General features: G+C 42.7%; 1 protein-coding gene across 1 annotated transcript in view; it reads left to right on the top strand.

Annotated features, from left to right (window-relative positions):
• Positions 1–7,491, top strand: part of MARK3 (MAP/microtubule affinity-regulating kinase 3) — a 138,121-nt gene that overhangs the window by 119,659 nt on the left and 10,971 nt on the right. Inside the window, 1 exon segment of the mRNA XM_011951424.1 lies at positions 6,011–6,268. Coding sequence (XP_011806814.1) covers positions 6,011–6,268 — 258 coding nt within the window.

The raw sequence follows: 7,491 nt of genomic DNA, 5'->3' as shown, positions 1-7,491 counted from the left end.
TCTCAAAAATAAAAAAGAAAAAAGAAAAGATAGTCAAGACTGGGCACAGTGGCTCACAAGACCTGTCATCCCAGCACTTTGGGAGGCCTAGATAGGAAGATCACTTGAGGCCGGGAGTTCAAGACCAGCCTGGGCAAAGTAGCTTGAGACCCCGATCTGTATAAAAATATATTTTTAAAAATTTTAAAAGATAGTCATGAATACGAAACAGTTGGGAAGATTAATAGGAACTCAACTTCATGCAACTTGAATTTTAAGAAAAATATTGCTATTTCTGTCAATTAAGGTTTAAATGTAGACCAGGCATGGTGGCTCATGCCACCATGTAATCCCAGCACTTTGAGAGGCCATGACGGGAGAATTGTTTGAACCTAGGAGTTGAAGACCAGCCTGGGCAATATGGTGAAATCCCATCTCTACCAAAAATGCAAACAAATTAGCTGGGTGCCAGACACAGTGGCTCACACCTGTAATCCCAGCACTTTGGGAGGCCGAGGCAGGTGGATCACCTGGGTCGGGAGTTTGAGACCAGCCTGGCCAACATGGTAAAACCCCATCTCTACTAAAAATATAAAAATTAGCCAGGTGTGGTGTTGCACGCCTGTAGTCCCAGCTATTTGGGAGGCTGAGGCAGGAGGATGGTTTGAGCCTGGGAGGCAGAGGTTGCAGTGAGCTGAGATCACACCTTTGTATTCCAGCCTGGACAGTAGAGCCAGACCCTGTCTCAAAAAAATAAAACTAAATTAATGTAATACAGCTACTATGAACACATAAAAACTGTAAAAAAAATTTTTAATTATTAAAAAAAAGTAATACTGCTACTGTTTTGCTTATGTAAATTGTGGGCTAGATTAGGAAATAAAACTATCATTTTTAACACTTTCCTGGGGGGGAATATTATTCGAATTTCATAACAATTAACTTGATGACCTTTTATATATGTAGACCATTGTGATGTTGGGGCTGCCTGTTGTAAATAGGATTTTTGTGAGCTTGATTGTACAAAGTTGAAATTTGCAAACATCTTACTGAGTTTACTGTTTCTTTATGGGTGTTAGGCCTACTGTAGAAGTCAGAAAAAATCTGTTTTGTTGCTTGCTTTGTGAAACTCATGATGTGCAGGCCGGGCGCGGTGGCTCACGCCTGTAATCCCAGCTCTCAGGGAGGCAGAGGCGGGAGGATAGCTTGAGCCCAGGAGTTCGAGACCTGCCTGGGTAATACAGCGAGACCCCGTTCTCCACAAAAAGGGAAAAAAAAAAAAAAAAGAAACTCATGATGTGACATGGATTCAATTTCTAAAAAGTTTAATTGCCTTTAAAATTAGTATGTTAAAAAGTTTATTTATTTGTTTGTTTTAATTTGAAACAGAGTCTCTCTCTGTCGCCCAGACTGGAGTTCGGTAGCATGATCTCGGCTCACTGCAGCCACTCCCCCGCCTGGGTTTACGCCATTCTCCTGCCTCAGCCTCCCGAGTAGCTGGGACTACAGGCTTGAGCCACCACGGCCGGCTAGTTTTTTGTATTTTTTTAGTAGAGACGGGATTTCACCATGTTGGCCAGGATGGTCTCGATCTCCTGACCTCGTGATCCGCCCGTCTCGGCCTCCCAGAATGCTGGGATTACAGGCTTGAGCCACCATGCCCGGCCAATTTTTGTATTTTTAGTAGAGATGGGATTTCTCCATGTTGGCCAGGCTGGTCTCAAATTCCTGGCCTCAAGCAATCCACCCGCCTCAGCCTCCCAGAATGCTGGGATTACAGGTGTGGGCCACCACACCTGGCCTCGAGTTAATAATTTATAATCCCAGCACTTTGGGAGGCCAAAACAGGCGGATTGCCTAAGCTCAGGAGTTCCAGACCAGCCTGGGCCATGACGAAACCCCATCTCTACAAAAGAAAAAACCATTTTGTTAATTTATAATGAGAAAATAAATATACATTTCCTTCTTAGGTCTCTGGAGGATCCGGTTTTTTGCTACAAAGCATCTGTCCACACCCTCTTACCATGCTTGTGTGCCTTAAAGACCTAGCTTGGCCTGTCAGCAGTGTGCTTCATTGGGAATCGATGCAGCACACTCCTGCCTGCAAGCTGACTAAAAGCCTTTTCCTTCTCCAAAGACTTTGGGACCATTTGTATTTACCAGGGAAAGGGTCAGACCACTCCTGCCTCTTCTTCCCCTGCTTTTCTTGGCACATCTACTGAAACTAGTTACTAATTTGGGCAAAAAAAAAAGTCAACAGCTGGAGGTAGAGTGTATTGACCCTAGACTCACCCTGAAAGGTAAGGGCATAAGAGATAGTTGTATTTAGCTGTATCTTGTTAGAAAAATACATTTGTGTACGTTCATGTGTATGTTGTCTGTACACATGTACAAGAAACAACCGAGCATTTCTTTAAAAACCTTAGTCAGTTAGAACTGTCTCTGTTGCAGGTGACAGAAAACCCAGTCTAAACAGGCTTAAATATAAAAGGGCTGTTAGTTCATATAACTAAAAAAAGTCCAGGGCTAGAGTTAGGATCCATCTGCTTCTGCCTCCTTGGTGGTAGTTCCATGATTGGGCTCAGCACCGTCAGACATAGCTTTTTCCCACACACAGCTGTGCTCAAGCGGAAGCCCTCAGGTTGTCTCCTTGATCTGTGTGGGACCTAGAGTTGCTTCCACCAAAACAAAATGTGAATATTGTTGCTACAGGAAAAGAATGGATACTGAGTGGCAGAAATGTGAAACTGAATAAATACGAAACTGAATAAATGTCTTTATAAGACATTTGTTTCCAGTTCTTCTCAGACTGTATAAATTCTCCCAAGTCAGAGGGCAGAATTCTCAAACAAAAATGTAGGGACAGAACCAGGCACAGTGGCTTAGAAGGCCTATCCAGCACTTTGGGAGGCCGAGGCAGAAGGATCACTTGAACCCAGGAGTTCGAGACCAGCCTAGGCATCATAGTGAGACACCATCTCTACAAAAAACTTAAAAATTAGCCAGACATAGTGGCACACTCCTGTGGCTGAGATAGGAGGATCGCTTGACCCCAGGAGGTTGAGGCTGCAGCAAGCTGTGATAGTGCCACTGCACTCTAGCCTGGGTGAATAGAGCAAGACCCTGTCTCCAAAAATAAAAATTTAAATAAAAATGTTTTAATTCAGGGACAAGCAGTTCTTCTTCATTTTAAAGACCTTTCTCCCTCATGTTGGGGCTATCAGAATTCCAGTTGCTAGTTGATTAATCTTCTGTGTTAGGAGAACGTTTATTGAATACCTGCCCTGCCAGGCTTTCTGCTTACGCTGGTGGGGGGCACATTGACAAGATTTCGGGCTATGTTTTCAGGGACTTCAGCAGAGAAGGGTCACTAGGATACAATGTGGCATGCATGAACTAAAAACAGAAGTGATTTAACTCTCAGAGGGAAAGTAGATCAGATAAGACTTCATGGAGATGATGACCTCTGGTTCATTTTTGAAGAGTGAATAAAAAAATCGCAACCCTCCGTACCGAGAGAATAACTCCTGCAAACATTTTCTGACCAGCGGACCACATATCATCAGGAAGGCCAGAAAGTTGAGTTCCAGGAGGGAATGATAGAAGGCAAAGCCTAGAGAAATGACAGGGGCCAGACTTCAGGGGTCTGGGGATGTTTACTTGCATTCCAAGTCGAGGAGACTGAACTTTATACCAAAGACTTGGTGTTCTGTAGAAGTATGAGCAGATGAGTGACAAGGTCTGGTTTATATGTTAAGAAGTTCTCAGCTGTAAGGTGAATAGATTGGAAGTGTTGAGGCAAAGGCAGGCGGCCCAGTGAAGACAAGGAGTGAGGCTCTATGCTGTGGCCTTGGTGGTAGATATGGAGCAGACGGGCCACCTGAAGGGCTACTAGGAAGTTGACACCAACAAGATGTGGTTAGTCTGGGTATGGGGAGTGAGGGAAAGGAAGAACTTGACAGTTGCCAGGTTTCAATCCCTCCAAAGGATTTCTGCAGAAAGACATTGGAAGAGCTGTATTCCTACTTACCCTTAAAGGAAAGAAACTGCCCTTGAATTCCAAGGACATGATTACTGAGCTGGAATTCCAAATAATGTGTCCCAGTGAGACTCCTGTGGATAGTTTTGTCCGGTAACTGTGTGTGTTAGGTGAAACTGCAGACTTCCAGCCACTCTGTCTTACCGTATCTGTAAACAGTTAATTTGCTCTGATGAATTTGCCCATCTTGGAGAAGGGGGCTCTGCTGACTGTTTTTTATCTAGGAGTAAATGTCCTTTGAGTAGGAAGGTTCTAGACTATATTGTTAAAACAACATTGGAAGGCTGGGCGTGGTGGCTCATGCCTGTAATCCCAACACTTAGGTGTATCATTTGAGCCCAGGAGTTCAAGACCAGCCTGGGCAACGTGGCAAAACTGTGTCTACTAAAAATACAAAATTAGCCAGGCACGGTGGAGTGCGCCTGTATTCCCAGCCACTTAGGAGGCTGAGGTGGGAGAACCACCTGAGCCCAGGAAGTTGAGGCTGCAGTGAGCCATGATCGTGCCACTGCGCTGCAGCTAGGTGACAGCAAAAAAACACCAAACAACATAGGATACTCTGTTATATAAAAGCTAGTTCCTATACCTATAGTCTTATTAATTCATTTAAAATACATCAGTGTGGGCCGGGTGTGGTGGCTCATGCCTGTAATCCCAACACTTCAGAAGGCCAAGGCAGGAGGATCGCTTGAAGCCATGAATTTAAGACCAGCCTGGGCAATATAGCGAGACCCTGTCTCTACAAAAAAAAAAAAAAGTAAATAAAAAATAAAATATGTGTGTTTTGGGAACAGATTGAGAGCATAGCATGCTCATATTATATATTCATTTTACCACTTAGATTTGAATTGAGGCATCTCTTAGAATAGGTTTTATTTTGTGCATACTGTCAGAGGACATTGTCCCTCTCATAGAAACAGATATTCAAACATGTGATCTGCTATTTTCTTTTAAGGTAATACATTTTTATGATTACTGTTTGAAAAAAAAAAAAGCAACTATAGGTTAGCAGTTGCTCCAGAATCTCCAAAACAAGCTTAGGAGATTTTTATTCTTTACCAAAAATGCGATGGCTTGGGAGGAAGGTGTATGCATTACACACAGGTTGCTCTGTGGTCACTGCTCCTTCATACTGTGTTTCTGCCTCTGCCTGAACCCAAACCCCTCCCAGCCTGACAGAAATGTTCGCTTACGCAGCTAGCCCTGCCTCAGTTTGTACATCTACCTGTCGGCTGAGACATCAGAAGCCGATGTCCATGTCAGCCTCTGGGCACCCCAAGATGATGTTACCTCCAATAGACAGTGAAGGAGATAACTTCAAGGCTATGTAAGAAGAATGCACATTCTTTGTGAAACTAATGTGTACCCACTGCTTCTTAATTTTGTGCTGTGGATTTTATAGTCTGAGATTTTGTTACAGTTGTCCACAAGGTGTCCTTCCTCCATGTGATTTTAGTTAAGCACATCTTGTGTCATGATGTCCTCGGTTGTGTGTGTGTGTCTTCGTGCCTTTACATACTACAAAGTGTATAAGAAGTTCCTGCTCCTCCCAAGTTGCTTTCAGCATGTGGAATTTTATACGTATACCATTTGTGTACTTCCGAAACTTTTTAGTTGCCTGTTCTTCAGTTACACCTGCATATCCTTTCTTTCTTTCGTATTGGCACAGTTCTCTGTATGTAAGCAATTTGAGAGGGAAGCAAAGGGGAGAAGTTTGAGTTAGCTGTTCTCTGTCCTAGAATTTCCCTGCATTAATCTTGTCCTTGAAAATATATATAATACTGGTCCCTTAAACTCCATGAGGCTTTGTCTCATTATGTATTGTTCTTTTGGTACCCTTTCCCACTTAACTTTTGCTCCTAAGTCCTATAAAATACCCCTTGAATCTGGATTTATTATACCCAATTTTCTCCACTGTGTATAAAAGGTATATTGTGACTGTAAATGTTTGTATATCATGTTCTGAGAGCTTCTTACTTTCTGATCTCATAGCACTATTCCTGATCAGAGAACTCCAGTCGCTTCAACACACAGTATTAGCAGTGCAGCCACCCCGGATCGAATCCGCTTCCCAAGAGGCACTGCCAGTCGTAGCACTTTCCACGGCCAGCCCCGGGAACGGCGAACCGCGACGTACAATGGCCCTCCTGCCTCTCCCAGCCTGTCCCATGAAGCCACACCGTTGTCCCAGACTCGAAGCCGAGGCTCCACTAATCTCTTTAGTAAATTAACTTCAAAACTCACAAGGAGGTAAGTGCTAGGTGCTGGTTGTTTTGGAGTGAACCCGTCGAGCAAAAGGAAAGATGTCTTTTTTGTGTGAAGTCACTGCTGCCTAGATGCTTTTCAGTCTGCCTTCAACTCATGGTTTTCTGGTTTTATATATATCTAACTTTATACTTTAAAACCTTGAAAGTAGAAATTGTAGAGCTCAGAGTCTTCATAACACTAAAAGTTAACTAGCGTTTAGGAGGTTTTTGTTACTGTTCTTTAATTATTGTTCCTTTTGCTCACATGTCTGTCTGCATGGCATGTTCGTTAAGCAGGCAGACCTCGAGTTCTGGTGTGGGTGGGAGGCTGGTACTCTGTAATAACCAGCAGGAAAGACCATGCATGTCTTTCATAATCATCTCCAGCCGTGGGGGAAAGAGACAGCTCCTCTTTTCTCAATTGTTGTTAAGGGGCAGTAAATTTCTTAGAGTCCAAATCTTGAAAGTTTCTCTGTGTCTTAGTAATTTATATTGAGAGTAAGGTAATGTCCTTAAATAGTATAGTTTTGGAGATAAAATCTCTGGTTTATTATCAAAAAAAAAGTTACCAGTAGTAGTAGTAGTAGTAGTAGTAGTAGTAGTAGTAGTAGTAGTAGTAGTAAATGCTGCATGATTCTTGGCTGGTGGTCCTGGAAATTTTTTAAAATGTTCCATGTGTCTAGAAGGCTAGCATTTGGGGCCTCAGTAAACTCTCAAAGGTCCTTTGAGATAACTTCATTTCCATAACTTTGTTACCTGTTACAAAAGCCTAGAAATATTGGCTGCTTCAAGAAGAAAAAGAAAGGATACCACTTTGAACCATAAACAAATAGTGAAAAAGTACCTTTCCAAGAAGGAATCCAGGAAACCCAAGAGCCCCTGCAGTTTCAGGACATCCTAGGAGAAATTTTTTCAAATTAAGTCTAGCTGTGGATCAGTCTGTCTGTGGTATCCTGCAGGTTTGCCTGGGACGGACCCTTTTGTTTGTCATCTGTAGCTTACAGGACAGCAGTAGGAGTCCTTGCCAGGTGTGAAATGATCAGTGCCCTCCTCTGTTTTTCTGCATTCCCTATGACGTATAGCCTATTATTTCATTTCACTCCATCTCCATTATTTAAACTAAGCTAAATGTAATTTTATATTCAATCATCTGAAACTTCGGTGAGTCACTTATTATTAGGACATGGAATAGATTAGGTAGTATTCCTTTTTTTTTTTTTTTTTTTT

The sequence above is a fragment of the Colobus angolensis genome, unplaced genomic scaffold, assembly GCF_000951035.1.
Source record: "Colobus angolensis palliatus isolate OR3802 unplaced genomic scaffold, Cang.pa_1.0 Scaffold32, whole genome shotgun sequence".
Taxonomy (NCBI): Eukaryota; Metazoa; Chordata; class Mammalia; order Primates; family Cercopithecidae; genus Colobus; species Colobus angolensis.
The sequence above is the reverse complement of the archived record's forward strand: the minus strand, read 5'-3'. Positions and strand labels throughout refer to the sequence as shown.